The sequence below is a fragment of the Cnephaeus nilssonii genome, assembly GCF_951640355.1.
Source record: "Cnephaeus nilssonii genome assembly, chromosome: 11".
Lineage (NCBI taxonomy): Eukaryota > Metazoa > Chordata > Mammalia > Chiroptera > Vespertilionidae > Cnephaeus > Cnephaeus nilssonii.
The window spans coordinates 63,424,183-63,445,170 of record NC_137082.1 but is presented as its reverse complement, the minus strand read 5'-3'; the positions used below and the strand labels follow the sequence as shown (position 1 = coordinate 63,445,170).

Below are 20,988 nucleotides of genomic sequence, written 5' to 3'. Positions count from 1 at the left end.
TCCAAGTGCCCCAGGCTTTTAAAAAATGTTTCTTTTCTTTTTAAAAACTAGCTTGTCTTAATTATAACCCAAATAAGGCCCACAAACTGCATTTGGCTAATGTGTGTGTCTCTAAAGCCTGCTTTATAACAGATCTCCTCCATCCTCCTTCCTTTGCTTCTGAGGCTATTTATTTATTGAGTGAAGAAACTGGGTCATTGGGTCTGTAGAGTTTCCCACGTTCTGGATCGGCTGACTGCTTCTTGGTGGTGTACCATAATAGGCTCATTTGGCTACTACATTTCCTTAAGCTTGTCGTTAATTATAGGCTTAACTGGGTTTACCTTTTTCCTTTTCTTTTCCAGTTCATGGGAAGACATTAGAAGTGAGGCTGCATACTGCCTATTGCCTATCAATGTGCATATCGAGTCTGGTTGCCCCAGGTTGGGTGATGTTAACATTGTTCGTCTGGACATATATGAAAATATTACAATATTCTTTTTTTTTAAAAAAATATATTTTATTGATTTTTTACAGAGAGGAAGAGAGAGGGATAGAGAGTTAGAAACATCGATTAGCTGCCTCTTGCACAACCCCTACTGGGGATGTGCCCGCAACCAAGGTACATGCCCTTGACCGGAATCGAACCTGGGACCTTTCAGTCCGCAGGCCGACGCTCTATCCACTGAGCCAAACCGGCTTTGGCTACAATATTCTTAATTAATAAAGTAATTACCTTTTACTGTTTACTCACCATCTATCAGGCGTTTCGCTGGTTGCTTTCTACATGATTTTCTCATATCACGTCTCAGGACATTAACTATACTCATAGATTTGCAAAAACATGCCAGGCCTGGTTGGTTGGAAGGCTCTCTGAATGACTGCTCTGACCTGGAGTTTCCTTCTTGTAACACGGGCGAAAGATTCCTGCTGACTTACAGTAAGGCTTATTTTGAGGATTATTTTGAGATAATGAATGTGAAAGGACTTTGAAGAGTAGACGGGGCTATGCTATACTGTTACAACATTAGTAACATGAGTTAAAGGAAAACAGAAAGAAACCCCAGGATAGTCCCTGTGACCGTCTCCTCGAGTCATCACACTTTTCTTGAAGGCACTGGGCCAGGCCCTGAAGCCGAAGATGAAAAGACACAGTGTAGGTCCTCCTGGAGCGCGGTCTAGAGGGCGGAAGGCAGAGGGAGCCAGCAATCCGAGGGACCACGCCACAATGAGGCCAGGGCAGCTCGCTTCCCGCGATCCGCTCCAGAGGGAGCCAGCAATCCGAGGGACCACGCCACAATGAGGCCAGGGCAGCTCGCTTCCCCGAGGGGGCTGCTCCGGGGACCCGCACACAGTCCGCCAGGTGCGCCTTGGGCCGCGGGTGGTTCTCAGCCCGCCGAGCCGGCCTGCTGGGGCTCTGCCGGGAGCGCAGGGAGCGCGGCTCGGCTAGACGCGGAGGGCGGAGCGCACTGCCCGCGGGAGCCCACCGCTCGGGTCCGAGCCGAGGCCGTACATTCAAGAAAGGATCGCTCAAGCCTCCGCGGCTGCCTTGCAAGATCAGGGGGACCGAGCGCGTGGCAGCCCCCAGCCCGCCGTTGCCCGGCCTGGCCGGAGGCAATCTTGCGTCCTAGCGGCCTTTCCGTGCCCAAGTGTCTTCTCTTCCGTGCGCTCCCCACGCTTTTCTGGGGTGAAGCTCTTGTCCCAGGCCTGCACCCGTTTGCAGCGACTTCCCAGGGGTTCCGATGAGCGACTCAGTCTAGAAGACATTTAAGGATGGCCCCGGGGACCCGTGGTTGAGGAAGGTGCAGCCACGAGTACGTGTTGTTTTTCTGTGGATCTATTGTTGGAGTAGCCAAGGAGCCCGGACTGTGCTTCCCTTGCCGGGGTCGCAGACCAGCCGGCTCTGTCTGCATCGCCCGCGGGCTCCCGGAGCCCCAGTTCCAGAACGGGGGTGCCGGGCGGGCGGGGCGGGGCAACTCGGGGCTTTTCCGCCTGACTGAGGTCGCAGGGGCGGGGTTCCAGGGCGACCGTGACTCGCCCGGCCACGATGCGGAACAGGAAGCATCGAGGATGCGCGGCGGGTTGCAGAGGACCCGGGAAACGTGGGGTCCGGCTCGCCTGGGGTGCTTTGCTTTCCGATCTGCATGCGCTGGGTCGTGCTGAGCGCCAGTGCCAGGGGCATTGTACAGGTATCCTTGTAACCGTGTTATAATATTTATGCTTCTAGGCTAATTGCTATTTCTTGTTTCTGCAAGCTGGAACCTCCCTGCCCTTTTAAGATTGCAAGTTAACCTATTGGAAAAGGAAACAGCTATTTGCTGGGAAATCACTATTACTTAAGTAAGGCCCGTGTTATTAAATCGTAGGGGTTTCTCACTTCTTAGTGGACGATATAGATAGAAAAAACTTTTGTTTTAAAATACCATTTAAGATAGAAATTTTAACCACAAATAACCCTTGACGACATTGTGGTAATAATATATTTAAGATAACCAGCAAACACGAAAAAAATTACAGGCCGGTGCAGAGTAAACATTTAAAAAATATCTTTTAATTGATTTTTAGAGAGAGGGAGAGGGAGAGGGAGAGGGAGAGGGAGAGGGAGAGGGAGAGGGAGAGAAACGCGGATGGCTGCCTCCTGCACGTCCCCTATGGGGATTGAGCCCTTATCCCAGGCATGTGCCCAGACCGCAATCAAAGCAGCAACTGCTTTGTGCACTGGAGGAAGCGCAACCAACTGAGCCACACCGGCCAGAATGTAAACATTTTTTTTTAGTGCTTTGGAGTGGGGGAGGGAAGGAATTTAAATATTCAACAATTTTGAAGTTAAAAAATCAGTCAATGGATAAAATATTTTGCTCTCTAATATAGATTGCAGCTACTATTCTTACGTGTTGGGCAGTATAGAACAATGCTGTAATTACAGGGTGGGGGAAAATTAGGTTTACAGTCCTGAGAATGGAAAACAGTTTATTTTTTTAAAGAAAAATATATTTTATTGATTTTTTACAGAGAGGAAGGGAGAGGGACAGAGTTAGAAACATCAATGAGAGAGAAACATCGACCAGCTGCCTCCTACACACCCCCCACTGGGGATGTGCCCACAACGAAGGCACGTGCCCTTGACCGGAATCGAACCTGGGACCCTTCAGTCCGCAGACCGACGCTCTATCCACTGAGCCAAACCGGTTTCGGCAACAGTTTATTCTTATATTATTATTTATAGGATTATTTTTCATATGAACAACTGTAAACCTACTTTTGCCCCATCCTGTAAAAAAAATACATACAGTATTCTCTCTATATACAATTCAAAAGACCCATTCTTGAACAATAGCATAATATCAGTCATTTTTCTTTCTCTTTTTTAAAAAATATATTTTATTGATTTTTTACAGAGAGGAAGGGAGAGGGATAGAGAGTTAGAAACATCGATGAGAGAGAAACATCGATCAGCTGCCTCCTGCACACCCCCTACTGGGGATGTGCCCGCAACCAAGGTACATGCCCTTGACCGGAATCGAACCTGGGACCCTTCAGTCCGCAGGCCAATGCTCTATCCACTGAGCCAAACCAGTTTGGGCTATTTTATTGATTTTTTACAGAGAGGAAGGGAGAGAGATAGAGAGTTAGAAACATCGATGAGCTGCCTCCTGCACACCCCCTACTGGGGATGTACCTGCAACCAAGGTACATGCCCTTGACCGGAATCCAACCTGGGACCCTTCAGTCCACAGGCCGACGCTCTATCCACTGAGCCAAACCGGTTAGGGCAGTCATTTTTCTTTAGCTACGTGCTTCTCAGTTTTTTTTTTTACTTTAATTGTTGGTTAGGTTCACTGTCTCTGTGCCACCCAGCAGCAGTCATGTACCTTCTAAGAAGTGATGCCTTTTCCACTTAAAAAAAAAAAAAATCCTCACCTGAGGACATGTTTGGAGAGAGGAAGGGAGAGAGAAATCCATGTGAGCCACACCGGCTGGGCTACCTTCTGTGGTTTTAACAATGTATAATGACTATTATAACAATGTATATCCACTGTTACACTATCATTCTTCAAATACTTTGCACTTTGCATTCTACCTGTTCATCCCTCTCCCTTCCCTCCCAATCCCCTACCCCTGCCCCCAATCCCTGGCATTCACTGATCGTTTTACTGTTTTCATAGTCTTTCTTTTTCCAGAATGTCATATAGGAGGAACCATACAGTATGCAGGCTTTCGCATTAGCTTCTTTTCCTGAGTAATGTGTATTTAAGGGCCTTCCATGCTTCTGTAATGGCTTCATAGCTCATTTATTTTTTTATTTTTTATTTTTAGCACTGAATAATAGTTCATTGTCTGGATATAACCGTTTATCCATTCACCTGCTAAAGGACATCTTGGTTGCTTCCAAGTTTTGGCAATTATGAATAAACCTGCTATAAATATGTGTGCAGGTTTTTGTGTGGATATAAGCTTTAAACTCATTTGGGTAAATATCAAGCAGCACAATTGCTGGGTCAAAGGGTAAGTGTTTGTTTAGTTTTATAAGAAACTGCCCAAATTGTGTTCCAAAGTGGCTGTACCATTTTGCATTCCCACTACAAACAAATGAGAGTTGATGATGCCAGTCTTTTGGATTTGGGCCATTCTAATAGCTATGTAGTGACATCTTATTTTAATTTACCTTTCCCCGATGACATATAATGTGGAACATCTTTTCATATGCTTATTTGGGAAGGTGTCTGTTAATGTCTTTGGCCCATTTTTAGTTTCTTTTTAATTTTTGCCCAGCTACATTGAGGGATAATTGACAAATAAAATTGTGTATATTTAAAAATACTACGTGATTTGGATGTGGAGAGAGCAAAGTGCCTAAAGAATGGCTCCTTTGCAATAAACACATTCAACAGCAACTTGGGCTTACTCCTCACGGGGGGCAGGATACCATGACCTTCCTGTGATATTACGCCCTATATATATATATATATATATATATATATATATATATATATATAAATACTACGTGATGATTTGAGATTGTGAAATGATTACCACAATTGAGTTAATTAACACATCCATCATCTCACATAGTTAGCTTTTTTGATGTGGTGACAACGCTTAAGATTTATTCTCTTACTTTTGCCCAGACTTCTGGCGCCGTTCGCAGAGCTGGAGTGCTCTGTAGCCTCCAGGTTACCATCCATTAAATGTTTGTCTTGAGCATTAGCTGAGGAACCTTCAGTAAAATGCCACCTCTTATATCCTACCTCAGGCCATCCTTTTATTAACCTTTCTCATCAGAGGTGTCAAAAATAGATGCTTTCTTATATATATTTTATCATTTTAAAAAAATATATTTTATTGATTTTTTACAGAGAAGAAGGGAGAGGGATAGAGAGCCAGAAACATCGATGAGAGAGAAACATCGACCAGCTGCCTCCTGCACACCCCCTACTGGGGATGTGGCCGCAACCAAGGTACATGCCCTTGACTGGAATTGAACCTGGGACCCTTCAGTCCACAGGCCGACGCTCTATCCACTGAGCCAAACCGGGTTCGGCAATACTTTCTTTATAGGATGCAAAGTCCATCTATGACTCAGATGCATCCATAAACATTCTAAAGTTTCCCATAGAGAACCATTGCGCATAAATGTCTTATTACAGAAGGCCACCCAGAGTTTCAAGGCTAATATGCAGATGAAAAGCCCATATTGTGAAAGTATATATAATCTGAACGCAGTATTCGGAGATGATTGCTCTGTCGGATTCTGTCCCTTGAGCCCAGAGCGAGGGAAAGGCATTGCTTGGATCTCTGAAGTACACTGTGTGTGAATAATCACTTTTTTTGTGTGTGGAAAAGAGTGTAGAAAAATGATGAATTCACACCGACACGTTACAAAGGGCTTATGACCTATTGGTTTAAGGTCCTGGAGGGGTGACTCCTTTTAGGAGTCAAATTACACTTCAATAATATTTGAGGACTTTCCCTATTATGTCTGCTATCTAAAGCATCCATCTGATTGATTTTCGTTTAATGATTTCCAAAGTAGTGGTAAAGTTTTATCAGCCAAGTGGGCTGCAATTCTAATAGTGTTATCTGGTCTACCTGGTTATCAGTAATCAAGCATATTATCATAGTAAGAGTAGAGGACAATTTGTTCAGTTGGGAATGTAGATCGAATTCTGTGACTCCTTAGTTCATGAAAAAAAATTTTTTTTTTATTGATTTCAGAGAGGAAGGGAGAGGGAGAGATAGAAACATCAATGATGAAAGAGAATCATTGATCAGCTGCCTCCGGCAACCTGGGCATGTGTCCTTGACGGGAATCGAACCCGGGACCCTTCAGTCTGCAGGCCGATGCTCTGTCCACTGAGCCAAACCGGCCAAGCACTCCATAGTTCTTAATACAGAACCACAAACCAATCCTTTCCCTTTTCCCTGTAGGTTCATGGCTAAGACCTGGACATCATCTGCACCTTCCCAGGGACTCGACACTTTCCTCGTGGTGAATCCTTGATGGATCTGAGTCGTGGTTGCTTGCAGCTCCTGGGCCGGAGAAATGGCTGCTATCCGATTTGGGTTTGGAAGGCTGAATTTTCATCTGATGAAGAGAAGGAGTTTCTTGCTGTTGAAACTCATAGCTTTTGTCTGTTCCGTGCTTCTGTTTTGTGAATTTTTCATCTATTACTTAGTGATCCTTCGGTGTAATTGGCCCGAGGTGAAAACTCCAGCCCATGACCGGGAACAAGAGACTCTCGAACCTGTCCTGAAAGCCATGTTTTTGGCTGATACCCACTTGCTTGGGGAAATAAGAGGCCACTGGCTAGACAAGTTACGGAGGTAGGAGCTAACATCAGGAATCTTTCTGAAATTCTGTAGGCAAAAAGGTATCGTGCTCTCCCCACGGGCCAGGCTTAATGGCTTCAGGATACTCAATGTTTTCCTCTCAAAGGAAAACATGGGGCAGTTGACTTCTCCTTGAACTTACTATGTACTGAGCATCTGTTATATCCAAGGACCCAGAATTTGGAAGGGAGGTCTGGGTCTGAGTCTCATGACTTGGGACAAGTTACTGGGGCTCCCTGAGCCTGTCTCTGCCTCCTTGTTTGTAACTGGGTTAACATGAGAATGCCACAGGCTGTGTGAGGAAAATGCCCACAGCAATGCCCAGCGCATGGCTGTGGTCAGCAAAGGTAGGTTTCCCTTTCTCCTGGGCGGGGCAGACCCTCTCACGGGCACTGGAGTGTGTTTTGAGCTCGCTTGGTTTTGGTCCACTCTGGCAGCAGGAGGAGCAGAGCGGCTGTGGCTGCCTCCCTGGGGGAGGATCAACTCCTGTCTCCACCTTAGACCTGCCCAGCGCTGTCTGTTTCCCCATAGAAGGCTTTTAAGAAATTTTAATGGTGGTGAAATACACATGACATGAAAGTCATCATCTTAAACATCTTTTGTTAAAATCCTCACCCGACAATCTGTTTTTATTCAGCTTTAGAGACATTTAGAGACATAGGAAGGGGGCGGGGCGGGGACAGAGAGGGGGGGAGAGAGAGAGAGAGAGAGAGAGAGAGAGAGAGAGAGAGAGAGAGAGAGAAAGAGAGATATCCATGTAGAGAGAGAATCATTAACCGATTGCCTCCTATACTTGTCCTGACTGGGGATCAAACCTGTAACCTCGGTATATGCCCTGACCAGGAATTGACACAACCTTTTGGTGTATGGGACGACGTTCCAACCAACTGAACCACCCCACCAGGGCTTAAACTTATATTTATATAAGTGTAATTGTAATTGTCCGTTTGTGACTGGCTTATTTCACTTAGCATAATGTCTTCAAGGTTCATCTATGTTATAGCATGTGTCAAAATTCCCCTCCTTTTTAAGGCTGAATAATATTCCACGGTAGGTTTCCACCACAGTTTGTTTATCCACTCACCCGTCGATGGACTTTTGGGTTGCTTCCATCTCTTGGCTACTTTGAACAATGCCCACCAAAGGTGACGGAGGGGGGCTTCCGACCACCGGTCAGCAGAGCTCCCTTCTCATCCCTGTGACCTGCAAGCTGACCCCTTTTCCTTACCACGGCTTCATTTGTGTCTCGCTGAATAGGTGTCTATTCTTGCAAACAGCAATGGCCTCAGAGTGCTTTGGATATAAGTGAGCCTTACGTTGGATGGCAGGGGAAGATGTGTGATGTCCCCAGGGGTGGGTGAAGAAGACAAGGGCAGATGGAGGGGCTGCTATACTTTTTACTCCTAGTTTTAAGCCATAAGAGGCATGACCTAGAGAAGGCCAGGAAGAGACTGAGCTTCTTTGGCTTTGTTTGGGTCTTACAAATTGTGCTTCATTTATGCTCAGTCCCCCAAGTAGCCTTCTTTGTTCTGTTGCTGTGGCTGCTTCTAGATGCTTTCTTCTCCAGGGCAACTAACATTAAGTCAAGAAAAGCTGAGGAATGTATTTTGAGAGGTATCTTGAGTGAAGCTGTACCATGCAGCAGTTTACAAGGGGCCTGAAAAGTCTCCTCTGACCAAAAGTTACTGTCCCCTGTGTATATGCCCGGGACGCACAGTCCTCCTTAGCAGGGCGGAAGCAGCCAGGAGAGATGCTGTAAAAAGGAGGGAAGAATTGGGATCTTTAGGACAATGACACAGTTGGTTAGGGAGGAGAGAGGCGGGGTTGAGAAAGCACTGACATTTTGAACACCTGCGCTGTGCCAGCCCTTTACAAATACTTCCTCACTTAATCCTGTAACTACCCCGTGAAAGTAGGTTTCTGTTATCTTCATTTACCGACGAAGAAGCTAGGAACCAGAGAGAGGAGGCAACATTCTCAAAGCGTCACAGCTGGTCCGTGGGTGGAGCAGGGGTGCTAAGCCATTGCTTGTCGGGTTCCAGCTCCAGGCTCTGGACTTTCACTTGTTCACCTGAAGGTGATGCTGGCGAGTGTGCTTCTCTCAGTCTCTCCCCAGCTCTGAGGGCAGGAAGTGGGGGTCCCCTCACGCAGTGGAAGCTAAGCCAGATGCTGTCCTCTGCTCCGTGTTGTGCAGAATCAGTCTACACTGGGCAGCTTTGGAAGCTGCACTGAGCCCTCAGGTCCCCGGGGCGCTCAGGACTGAGTGTTGGCTTCGGGGTGCAGTGTGGGGCCTGCTCTGTGGGAGGGGCAGCCTGACTCCCCTCTGGTGCCTTTGCTCCCCGCGTTTAATCCGGATTCTTTCTTTGGTCCTTCCGAGCAGTGGATGCGAATGCGAGGATGGGGCCAGAGAAGGAGGAGAATGGGACCATTTCGTTCGCCTTTTAAATGGCCCATAAGACAGGTGTGGGCTCCACCCAGGAAACAGCCTGATGCCTTTTTCCATTGGCCTCCAGGGAGTGGCAAATGGAGAGAGCCTTCCAGACGGCTCTGTGGTTGTTGCAGCCGGAAGTCGTCTTCATTTTGGGAGACATCTTTGATGAAGGGAAGTGGAGCTCCCCTCAGGTAGGACCCTTCAGTCCTGGCGCCCTCATCCTGCTCTCACGTCCCGTACAGGGAGCCCGCAAATGCTTGGAGCAATGTCAGGGAGGGGTGGAAGTTTTGCTTAATACTAATATTAACAATGCATAGTCTTGTCTTGAAGATTATGAGGGTCTGTGTCTAATGCCAATCTCCAGTTAGGTTGACTAATCTTATATTTGTCTATGTAGGAAGTATGCCCATTAGCCAGACATTGTTGGAATCACATTCCCATGAACCTCTTTCAAAAGGGGGAAATTGGCAAGATGGATGCTATTTCAGTTGTCACCAAAATGACAGAACACACAGTGAAATGTGGTTTGACTTTACACTCTTATTTAGCCACTAACTTGTAAGAACTGTGCTACGTAAGTTACTTGCTACCGTCCTCTTGTTTCCTTTCTTCTGAGGGCGAGGTGCGGAAGGAGCCCTGGGGGCTCAGTGGGCGGCTCCTCTGCCTTCAGGGGTCCCGAGGCCTCTGTGGGGTATTGAGGTGATGGTAAGAGAGGCTGTTCTCCCCTTAGCTGTCGCTGCCTTGCTTATTACATTTCTGGAATTAATAATATTAAAGTGAGCTCTTCTTGCTACTTAGTTAAAAAAGGTTAGTCACTAATGGTTTTTGGAAGATATTAACATCCATTGGTATTTCACAGGACAATCGAAAAGCTGTACAAAGGAAGTCTTGGTCCAGATATGATAGAAACCCAGTGTTTATAGGTTGCAATGTTTGCTGTAATCTAGTTCAAAATTAAATATGAGCTAATGGAAATGCGATCTGTAAAAAGCAACTAGTTATGAGATTGGATATCTATGTTGCTTTTCCAAAGTAAGGGCAACGTTTTATGTTTTTCTGATTTTCTGTTATTCTGACTTTATATTATTCTAACTCTAAATATTATTTGTTGGAGTGGAGTCTTTGTAAATGCACCGAAGGGTTCTATACAGCATATTTCCCTAGGTTGGGCCATACTTAAAACATTTAGGATGAAGTTGATTTCTAGTCAACTAGGTATTGTCGATCCTAGAGTTATCCAATGGATATTTTTAAGCTTAATAAAAATAAGAACTATATGAACATAATTCTCAAGATTTAATAGTTAGATTTTGTTTCTCCCCATGTCATCAGGCCTCACTTCCTCCGCTGTGGCCACCGTTTGCTAATGCTTGTCTTGTCTTGGTGGAGGCGCGTGAATTTACTTAACATGTCCTAGGCGTCTGTTCTTATAACATGTCCAGATCTGATGTGATTCCCAAGCTTGGGTCCTTGTGTCATCTCCAGGGGATGTTAAAAAAGTAGCTGTATGAACCAAATATTTTTTTTGGGGGGTGGGGCGTGGAGGGTTGCCAGTTAATTTTTTAAGATGGGGATAGCATTTAATGAAATTTTGGCATTAAATGAAACAATTAAAATATTAAGTTAGTTTTGGAAAAAGAAGTTTGACATAAAATTAGCAATTCTAAGTTCTACATTAGCTTTATGGACATCTGATTTGGACAGGGGCACTAACTTCTCACCATCAAAGTGGGGAGCCACAGAGAAGAGAAGGTTCTCTGGGCCTCACAGTGACCGTTTTATCCCACAGGCCTGGGCGGATGATGTGGAGAGGTTTCAGAAAATGTTCAGACACCCAGGTCACGTGCAGCTGAAGGTAGTTGTTGGCAACCACGACATTGGCTTCCACTACCAGTAAGTAGTTCACCACAGCATTGCCACAGGAGCACGCTTGCTAACTGTAATTCTGAACCTGCTACAACTTAAGCCTTATCTGGACTGTGTGGAGGAAATCTGTATAAAGTGTAAGCCCCGGAATGTAAGCTGCAGGAGGGCCAGGATGTTTGCCTTGGTGCATCGTACACCCGCAACAGATCTCTTAGATGAATCATTTGTGTGTGCCTTTGGGTGATTCTAAATTGAAACTTACCTTTAAGGGCCCATTATTTTCTCTGGGAATCAGAAAACAAGATGAGGTAAACTGTAATAGCTAATATTTATATGGTGTTTATTATGTGCCTGCCGGTGTTAAGCACCTCATTGTGCCAGTGAGGAAGCTGAGGCCCTTGGGAGGAAGTCACTTGCCATAGGCCTGATGGTTATCCAGTAGCGGAGGTGAGAGTTGCACCTTGATAACCTGGGGCCAACTGGAGCCCTGGACTAACCATGCTTGTCAGGGGCTCAGGCTCAAATCCTGAAAGGTTTTTTTTTTGTGTGTGTGTATGTGTATGTGTGTGTGTGTGTGTGTGTGTGTGTGTGTGTCCATGATAACTCTTAAGAGGTTTTAAAATGGCTTGTTCCAGCCCTGGCCGTGTAGCTCAGTTGGTTGGGGCGTCGTTCCCTACATCACAAGGCTGCAGGTTCAATCCCCAGTCAGGGCATGTACCTAGGTTGCGGGTTTGATCCCTGGTCAGGGCGCATATGGGAGGCCACCGATTGATATTTTTCTCTCATGTGGATGTTTCTCTCTCTAAAAATCAATGAACAGATTCCCTGAAAATCTTAAAATGCCTTGTTCTGAAAAGTGTTTCTTTTTACAATTGAATGTAGGATGAACAGATACAGAATAAAACGATTTGAGAAAGTTTTCAACCCTGAAAGGCTGTTTTCATGGAAAGGAATTAAGTGAGTATTTGTGAATTCTTATGTCCGTGGCAGCTTACTTTTTCAAGGGTGACTGCCATGCTGGGCCAGGCCCGTGGTCTGTGGGGCCTGGTTTACAGTCTCTGAGGAAGGTGCCTCATATCCTCGTTGATGGTCCCCATCCGAGTCACCACCCTAGTTTTCCCTGACAATCCACAGTGAATCGGTTAGTCTCTGACTCTGCCTAGCCACTGAGGGAATTTTATTCTTTCTGTCAGCACGATCTGTGGATGCTATACATTTCACCAGTCCACTTTGTAAAGCAGTATTTTTTGTTGGTTCAAAATTTACTTGTTTCCCTTTATAAAGGATGTTCCTGTAGTTACGGTGTCCTAGGACTTGACGGCCAGTGTGCTCACTGCTCTGCAGCTCTGTGCCTATCCCCCTCTTCCCTCAGCCTTGGTTTTTAGATCATAGCGTCCTCACCCTTTACTAGTCGTCTGACCATCAGCACCAGCTCCCCCTCTTGACCCTTTCTGGTCTCTGTTTGAGCACAGTGGACCCGATGGTACATGCACATTATTCTAGCTGCAGACCAGTGGAAAGAGAAAAGGCGGGAGAGGAAGTTGTCCTTGTTTTGACCATGTCCTTCCCGTGGCATCCAGGACTCTGTTGGCTTTGGCCAGAGCAGCTCACGGGGCCCATCAAATGATCTGATCTGCGTGAAGCCCCCAGGGACCAGGGGTCAGTGGGCTCTCCACAGACGCCCTGGTTCCCTCCCTTTGCCTGGAGGGCAGAGTCTAGTAGCTTCCTTTCCCGAGTCAGAATGGAGACTTGACACAGTTTTTTCTCCCTGAGCCTAGAGTTCAAGAAGTTTTTTAAATACACCGATCATATTTTAGGTCATTTGATTAGTCAGCTCCTCATCTCTAAAATTCTTTACATTTCAAGCAAGCTTTACGACAGGTACCTTCTTCATGCCCCGTTGCTGTGTGTGTAGGAAATAAAAACAAATTTAATGGGAGTTTATAGGGAATATAACTAAAGTGGTTGCCAAGGAGAACCGTAGTTGACTTGCTGTGGGATTATCCATACCAGTCAACTCTAACCAGCATCTCAGCCCCACCCCCAGCCCTGCCTGTTTGCTGAGTACACGGACATCACTGAACATTGCCCATAGTTCACGTTAGGTAATAACAACGTCTAACCTTCACTTTCCAGCGGCTGGCCCTACTCTGTTGTATTCTTTCATTTGATTCTCACCATAAGCCGATGGCGTGGTGGACTATTTATATCCCTATTTTGCAGGGAAGGCACCAGGAGGCTAAGGAACTTGCCCAGGGACACATGCTGAGCTTAGTGGTATCTGTCCTGAGCGCTCCTGTACGCTTGCATTTCTCCTAAGTTCTGGGTTACACATCCTTTTACCACGTCTCGGACTCCACTCCCCATAATGCCATTTTGTTTTCTTAATATCGACTCCCGCCTAAACACACAGACTAGTCGAGTTGAGATGTAACGCTGTTCTGGGAGTTGCATCATCCTGTGGATGCCTAGTTCCATTTCACGGGGATAATGTTGCAGGAAGACAGCACCCGGGCAGCCCCTGACTCTCTGCTTGCTCCCTCTGCCTCAGTTTTGTGATGGTCAACAGCGTCGCCCTGGAAGGGGATGGCTGCAACATTTGCTCTGAAGCAGAAGCTGAGCTCATGGACATTTCTCACAAGCTGAACTGCTCCCGAGAGGTAGGAGAGGATCTGCAGGGCACGGGTGCCTTCCGTCCTGGCGTGTCCTACGGGCACGGCGAGCGGAGCACTTGTGCTTCTGTCGGTCTCTCAGCCCCCTCTCCCCTTCCTACCGTGCACCTGACCCTGGGCTTGCCAGACCCCGCTGACTGAGCTCTGACCAGCAGGAACAGCGCCCGGGCCAGTGTGGGGATGGGCAGCTGCTGCCGGCCTCGGCCCCCGTCCTTCTGCAGGTGAGGCGGGGAGAAAGCGCTCCAGGTGTTGGGCAGGGCCACGCAGGGTCCTGTGAAGTCACGTCTGACTCCTCTCCATCCCGGCAGCATTTTCCGCTTTACCGGCCAAGCGACGCCAACTGCTCTGGGGAGGATGCCGCGCCTCCAGAAGAGAAGGGCATCCCCTTTAAGGAGCGCTATGACGTGCTTTCTCGGGAGGCCTCACAAAAGGTTTGCCAGCTCACCAGGCTCAGCGGGAAGTCTTGTAGTTTCCACGGAGGGACGGGAGCGGGGGCAGGGTTCTGGCAGTATTTGAGATTTTCATGTCATTGTTTTGGTCCTCCCACCCCACCCCCAGTAAATCCACTTCTATTTGCTAATTTCCAGTTAATAACATTCTCAGCTACTCTGTATTCAAAAATTTCCCACCAACTCAAATGTATTTGGAAATGTAAATGGAACTTAGAGTTGACTTTTTAGGGACTTAAAAATGCTCTTTCTTAAATGCATATTTATATAATGTTATTGATAATAACATGTAAACATTTATGAAATACATTTATTAACTATTTATAAAAACAGTGAAATCCGAGAGGAGAAGAACAGATTCTCTCTAAGATCCTGAACTTACTTGGAGTAGAATCTGAACAAACCAAAGGATGTAAAGGAAAAATCAGAGCGGTCCTGGGAAGTAGGGATTTCGGATCTAACGGAATGAGGGCTGGGCCAGCACTAACCGCCTGTTGCTGTCCCCTGTGCCAGCTGCTGTGGTGGCTCCGGCCGCGCCTGGTCCTGAGCGGCCACACGCACAGCGGCTGCGAGGTGCTCCACGGGGCAGGGGTCCCCGAGATCAGCGTGCCGTCTTTCAGTTGGAGGAACAGAAACAACCCCAGTGTCATCATGGTAACGTGAACATTTATTTTCGTCTCAAAGCTTTCATAAGTATTTAAATCAACACAGTAATCAACTATCAACTGCTGCAATCTGTAAAAATATACAAAAGCCATACATAAACTTCCCCACCCACATGCACTCTTAGCTTGATACGTTGCCCCCCCCGCCCCCCTCCCGTCTGAACACTTCCTGCCAGGATTCCGGAGGGGCGGCGGGAGGAGCCGCTTGCAGAGCGGTGTATCCTTCAGGGACGGCAGTGTCCTCTGTATAAGACTCCCTGTGTTTACTTTTTTAAGGGAACAGGGTCATTACTTCATTGGCTGTGTGCAGCTTCCTGGTCTTATTGTCCTCACGGGCCCACGAGCTCTGGCAGAAAAAGGCTGCAGCTCGCACACCTTGATGAAAGAGGTTGTTTCAATCAGGGACCACCCGAGGTTGCAGCTCCTTTCTTTTGCCCCCGGGTTGCCGCATCCCGTGCCTAATGCTTTTATGCCAGGTACTTGTGCTTCATAAAAAGATGGGGAAACCCTCATGTTGTCAAATTCAAAGTCGGAAATGAAAACATTCCCCACTGTCACCCCACATAGCAAATATGTCTACCAAAAAAAATAAAAGCCACTGAGATGCCTCTGGCACATGTATACCTAGGCGGCAGGTTGCTTATTTTAGCATCAGGAGGCATGAAAAACAGCCTCGCACTCCTGTTCCTCGATGACCACTGCTCTACGTCTCTGTGCCTCTCTGAGTACCTCGCAGGTGGTAGAGGAACCTCTGACTTCCCTTCTCACCACCGCGTGTGTGGGCTGCAGGTGGGCCTCCTTCGGTCCCAGGCGAGGAGGGCCGCTCCCTGCCTCACCTAAGCAAGCCAGGGAAGCGGCTGTGTTTGCAGGAGACTGTCGTGTGGGAGCTGTGCCTGGAGCGCTCGCTGCAGCATAACATTCTCGTTTCCTTTCCAGGGCAGCTTGACGCCCACCGAGTACGCCCTGGCCAAGTGCTACCTTCCCTTGGAGGACACGGTTCTGATCACGTACTGTGCAGCAGCGGGGTTCCTCGTGGTCCTCGTGCTGGTTCGCCTTGGACTTCTAGCCTCACCTGTTCTTTTTGGTTATAAGCTGCTCAGAAAGTTTAAGACAGTGTGAAGAGCAGGAGACTTTCTGCCTTTAGTCATCGATATCAAAGCCAAAGGAACAGAACTGCAGGCAGTGCTCATGTGAGGTGAGACCCAGGAAGACGGTCTGGATGCACATCACAGAAATGCTAAATCATGGATGCAAATTACTGCAGAATAAATAGCTGATTGTACTGTTCTCATGCTATGGAAATGGAACAGGGACTCTACGACAAGTCTGGTTTCTCATTTTTTCAAATGTATGTGGAATCAAAGATTGTATCTGCACAATATGTAAATGCTATTTATTAACGCCATCACTTGCATGCACTGGACAGGCCTTCCTTCCAGGGAGCCAGCAGCCCGGCGGCACACTGGGGCTTAGGTGTGCACACAACAGGCATGGGGTTTGCTTCTGTCCTCCTACGACGTTGTTCTCAAAGGCCTATGTGTTATAAAGCTGTACAATGAAAGTAAAAGTACGGATGACACGAGGAGGGATATACAGTATTGTCTACAAGACGTTTTAAAATCAGTGTAATTTTCTCTCTAGCAGACTGAGTTGTTAAATTGGAACTTAATGCCTGTCAATGATGAAAATAAATTTGAAAAATGGATGAGGAAGGGCTTTTTGTATTTAAAAATAAATATCTTGGTAATTTAAGCCAGATGTTGTGTGTGTGTGTGTGTGTGTGTGTGTGTGTGTGTATTTTTTCAATCAAACTTTTAAATAGGAAGTTTAGTGACAGGAGGATTGTTGAGTAATAGTAAAGCATGTAACAATATATGCCTTCATTTTTTTGTGGGGGGTTTATCTGTTCAGTTTTCATGTTTTACTTTGAAAGTGCAATGAAAACTGAAAATAAGTTCTGCTTTATATGTCTCAGTTCAACTGAGAGTTTTATCAAACAGTTAAGGATGAGAGGAGCAGGAATTCGGTGATAATGAAATAAAATGTTGCATTGATTATCTATAAAGTAGTCATCCTTTCATGTTAAACTAGTAGTATTTAACATTGGATAAGTTTATAAAGGATTATAAAAATGCTAATTATATTACAGAGTAGACTTTAAAATACCAACAAATACTAGAAAACTAAAAGGGAAATTAATGAAGTAATGTAGGCTAGGCTGTCACTTCTCTGGGTTTGTACTGTTGAACTACAATTTTGGACACCGTTACAGATGATCTCTGACCTAAGGACACTACCCTCAAAGCTGTGGCTAGAATGGAAAAACTTCTCTGCTACAGTGATTCTTGCTTTCTAGATACACTATGCCATAACTTTTGAGGCTGCATTTGCAAATCTTTCAAGTTTGAGAAATAGCCATATATGTTGACTTTATATTTCAAACAAAAGTTCTGTAAAGTTTCTTCTTCAAAAGGCAAGTGAAGGTGCCATCCTTGGATTCTCCTAGGCAGACACAAACGTGGACACGCTCTTGTCTTTTTCTTCCTATTTGTTTAAGATGGAACCTGTGGTCAAGTAAGTGGCTCAAAAGCTTTGACAGTGGGAATGGTCAACCCATTTCCACTCAGGGAACATGCAAACATCTTTAAATAGCAAAATAATCAAGGAACATACTATCTGGAGAGAAAAAACATCTTGGTTCCCTGTGTTCCCTGAAGGGAGCTTGTGATGTTAGTAAGCATTATTTGTACGATGTGGAAGAATAATATATATATGTAATTTTTTTAAGTCAAGGAGTATTTTTCAAAGTCTCACCTTGATAAAATGTCCTAAATTCCACAGATACCATTCATTCCCTTCCTTAGAGAAGCGGCAGGTCACATAGACACTTAGCTGTTCAGCACAATAAAAACACGTTGCTTTTACAGGTGTAGCCATAATCAAGGCACAGAGATCTACCGGGATTTTTCTTTAGTAGTTATACAAAATAATCTTACATTTTGTGGTCTGTACAGTGTAATAAACCAGCAATAAAACAACAAGAATATATGAGAGAAGACTGTTGCCCGAGCAGAGTGAACGTCTAGAGAATCACTTTCAGACGGGACACACTTCGCAGTAGTGAAGGGGGTAGGTTTTCTGCCTAAAAATAAAAGGCTCAAAGTAGCTCGAATTCAAATGCCTGAGGCTAACAGAGGCTCTAAATAGGACTGAAAAAAGGTTTTCTTGCCACTCTGTGGCCTGGGGCCTCCTACGTCTCGGGCTAAGGCAGATCAGAAGCGGTGGCCACTTGTCCGCCTGCAGCTTCTTAGAGCCAGAATCGGAGAGCTGGGGCGCCCCGCATCTCACAGTCCTGCTGGATAACTCGGGGGGGGGGGGGGGGGGGGGGGGAAAGGGCGCTTCTCCGCCATCTCTCAAGTCTTTAATGAATCAGTAAATCACTGACTAGATGAATCAAAGGGCCCCACCTAGAGACATCTCACTGCAGTGTCACCCAAGCGAGAGCGGATGGTTGGCAGTGACACAGACTGGGGAGGGCGGGAGGGCGGGGAACGTCTTGGAAAATGAAAACAAAAGCTTCAAACCAAACCTGAGGGGAACAGAGGTAGCCAGAGGCTTGGTGGTCACGCAGGGAGCCGACACAGAGCAGGACAGACGGTAGCGCGGACGACACTGGGAAGTCCCTACTTTCTACCATGGCTTGGGGCTGACGGGCAGCCTGGGAACGGGGCTGTGGACAGGAGGGTGGGGGATGGCGGGGGGGGGGGGGAGGGGAGGGCGCCAGGAGGCGGCCCACCCCAGCGTCTCACAAGAGTTCGTACTGCTTGAGGTGCATCCTCTGGATGATGTCGCGGCAGTCGTTGAAGACCCTGCGGATGTTCTCCGTGTCCACGGCGCAGGTGAAGTGCGGGTAGCAGTAGTGCTTGCCGTCCCCGGTTGCTGTGCTGATCCTCTGCAAAAACAGGGGTGTCTGAGCTGCGGGGCCACAGCCCCACCCCTCATTCTCAGAGAAGAACCTGGGCAACGCTTGGATCAGAGACCCAGGGCTTGGGGTGTGGTCTGGCTGACAGAGGAACACAGCTGTAGGGAGTGTCCAACCATTGAACGCGCAGCTGGAAGCCAAAGCACCTGGCCCTCCTCGGGCCGCGGGAGCTGAGAATTCAGCGGAGGCAGGGCGTGCGTTTAAAAGGCAGCCACTGGCTGGTTTGCTCAGTGCTGGTCACTGCAAAGAACAGTCACGCTCTAAGACAGTAGGAAAACAAAGTTAATAAAATTGCTTACCAGAAACAGATCCCTTATGAAGAACTTGGCTCTTGTAACTTTGGGATCTTCTCCTGCATCTGGTGTCGCTGTAGAAATGACAAGCGGAATTTTATTTAAATAATGTGAAACAGAACTACAACTCTATGAAAACTTAAAGGGAATTACAAAGTTGGACTGCGAACCAGGCTGGTATGGCTCAGGGGTTGAGCATCGACCCAGGAACCGAGAGGTCGCTAATTCGATACCGGTCAGGGTTATGGGCTAGATCCCCAGTATGGGGTGTGCAGGAGGCAGATGATCAATGATGTTACTCTTTTATTGATGTTTCTATCTCTCTGTTCCTCTCTCTCTCAAAACCAATAAAAATATATTAAAAAAAAACAACAAAGTTGGACTACGATATACTCATAGCACTAAAAGACACATATGGCGACCTGGCCAGCATGCTAAATGGTTAGAGCCGTGGTCGGCAAACTGTGGCTTGCGAGCCACATGCAGCTCTTTGGCCCCTTGAGTGTGGCTCTTCCACAAAATACCACGGCCTGGGTGAGTCTATTTTGAAGAAGTGGCGTTAGAAGAAGTTTAAATTTAAAAAATTTGGCTCTCAAAAGAAATTTCAATAGTTGTACTGTTGATATTTGGCTCTGTTGACTAATGAGTTTGCCGACCACTGGGTTAGAGCATTGGCCTGTGCACCAAAGGGTCATGGGCTTGATTCTTGGTCAAGGGCATGTATCTGGGTTGCTGGGTGCTCCCTGGCCTGGGTCAGGGTGCATATGGGAGGCAACCAATCGATGTGTGTCTCTCACACTGATGTTTCTCTTTCTCTCTCTCTCTCTCTCTCTCTCTCTTTGGTGGTAGGGGGGTAACTTCCACTCAAATAAAATGACAGCATCTCACTGAACACTGGCCACGCCCGCAGCTGCCTTCACCTTCAGCGGCCTCTGGAGGAGAGGAGACCCAGGCCTGCAGGAGCTGGTCCAGGCCTGTGGCTGTGGCTGCAGGGGTGGATCTGCGCAGCCAGGCCACATTCTCATTCCATCAGCCTTGTTCTTAGAAAGACCTCCTCTTACTGTTCCTACCACAGACGACAGCATCTGCAGCCCCCAGTTAAAATCAGTGTGGCGCCCAGCCAGTGTGTCTCAGCGGTTGAACATCAACCTATGAACCAGGAGGTCACAGTTCGATTCCCGGTCAGGGCACATGCAGGGTTGCGGGGCTCAATCCCCAGTGTGGGGCGTGCAGGAGGCAGCCGATCAATGATTCTCTCTCATTATTGATGTTTCTCTCTCTCCCTCTCCCTTCCTCTCTAAGATCAATTAAAAAAAAAAAAATCAACATGGCACCCACTCTGACCTAGGCCCTTCTGAGCCTTTTCCCCATTCACATTCTGAGTTCCTGGAACCAGTCAGTAGTTCTGAGGCCTGTGAAGTTTATTTTCCTAAACTCGAGGCTCCAAATCAGCGTGTTCTCATCACTGTCCTCCCTTCTCTGTTACGGCCATGGTGGTGTGGGGAGCTCTGCAGGTGCTGAGTCAGCCCTGACCTGGAGGCCTGCCAGGCTTGGCCAGGGAGGTGCCAGGGCAGGCCCGGTGCAGAGGGGCGGGAGGAGTGAGCAGGGGAGGAGCACAGTATTGCTCAGGGGTGGGGGAGGTGCAGCTTCTACTACTTCCTGGATAGGTCAGGATTGGCCTCAGCTTGTGGGAGATTAAATCAACGTTGATAGGGGTCTTACGCATGTTTGTGAAGTGTTTCAGAAGTCCAGAGAGTTTTCTGGAAAGTTGAGTGACCAGAATGAGGGAGCCTGGGCGAGGAGCTGCACTGACCAGATCC

The 20,988-nt window shown here is 47.0% G+C and overlaps 2 protein-coding genes across 8 annotated transcripts in view; one reads left to right on the top strand and one right to left on the bottom strand.

Annotated features, from left to right (window-relative positions):
• The first annotated feature begins 891 nt into the window (after positions 1 to 891).
• Positions 892 to 16,959, top strand: MPPE1 (metallophosphoesterase 1). Of its 4 annotated transcripts, none has more exons than XM_079783939.1 (10): positions 892 to 1,793; positions 6,409 to 6,804; positions 9,324 to 9,432; positions 11,031 to 11,134; positions 11,990 to 12,064; positions 13,659 to 13,767; positions 13,932 to 14,000; positions 14,088 to 14,210; positions 14,742 to 14,882; positions 15,830 to 16,959. In XM_079783939.1, the coding sequence occupies exons 2-10, from the start codon at positions 6,524 to 6,526 to the stop codon at positions 16,010 to 16,012; spliced, it is 1,194 nt and encodes a 397-aa protein (XP_079640065.1). In that variant the 5' UTR covers positions 892 to 1,793; positions 6,409 to 6,523; the 3' UTR covers positions 16,013 to 16,959. The 4 variants fall into 4 exon arrangements, with proteins under 4 accessions (XP_079640065.1, XP_079640064.1, XP_079640067.1 ...); XM_079783938.1 differs by lacking the exon at positions 892 to 1,793 and adding an exon at positions 2,032 to 2,168; XM_079783941.1 differs by lacking the exon at positions 892 to 1,793 and adding an exon at positions 2,032 to 2,168 and having other exon boundaries at positions 13,935 to 14,000; positions 15,830 to 16,871.
• A 187-nt stretch (positions 16,960 to 17,146) lies between these two features.
• GNAL (G protein subunit alpha L) overlaps positions 17,147 to 20,988 on the bottom strand; it is a 105,093-nt gene continuing 101,251 nt past the window's right edge. For 3 of the 4 annotated variants that reach the window (XM_079783932.1, XM_079783933.1, XM_079783934.1), the window contains 2 exons: positions 19,175 to 19,242; positions 17,147 to 18,845 (listed from right to left, as the gene is read on the bottom strand). In XM_079783932.1, coding sequence (XP_079640058.1) covers positions 18,699 to 18,845; positions 19,175 to 19,242 — 215 coding nt within the window. In that variant the 3' untranslated portion in view covers positions 17,147 to 18,698. The remainder of the gene's footprint in view (positions 18,846 to 19,174; positions 19,243 to 20,988) is intronic. The other variant, XM_079783935.1, reaches the window with a different exon arrangement.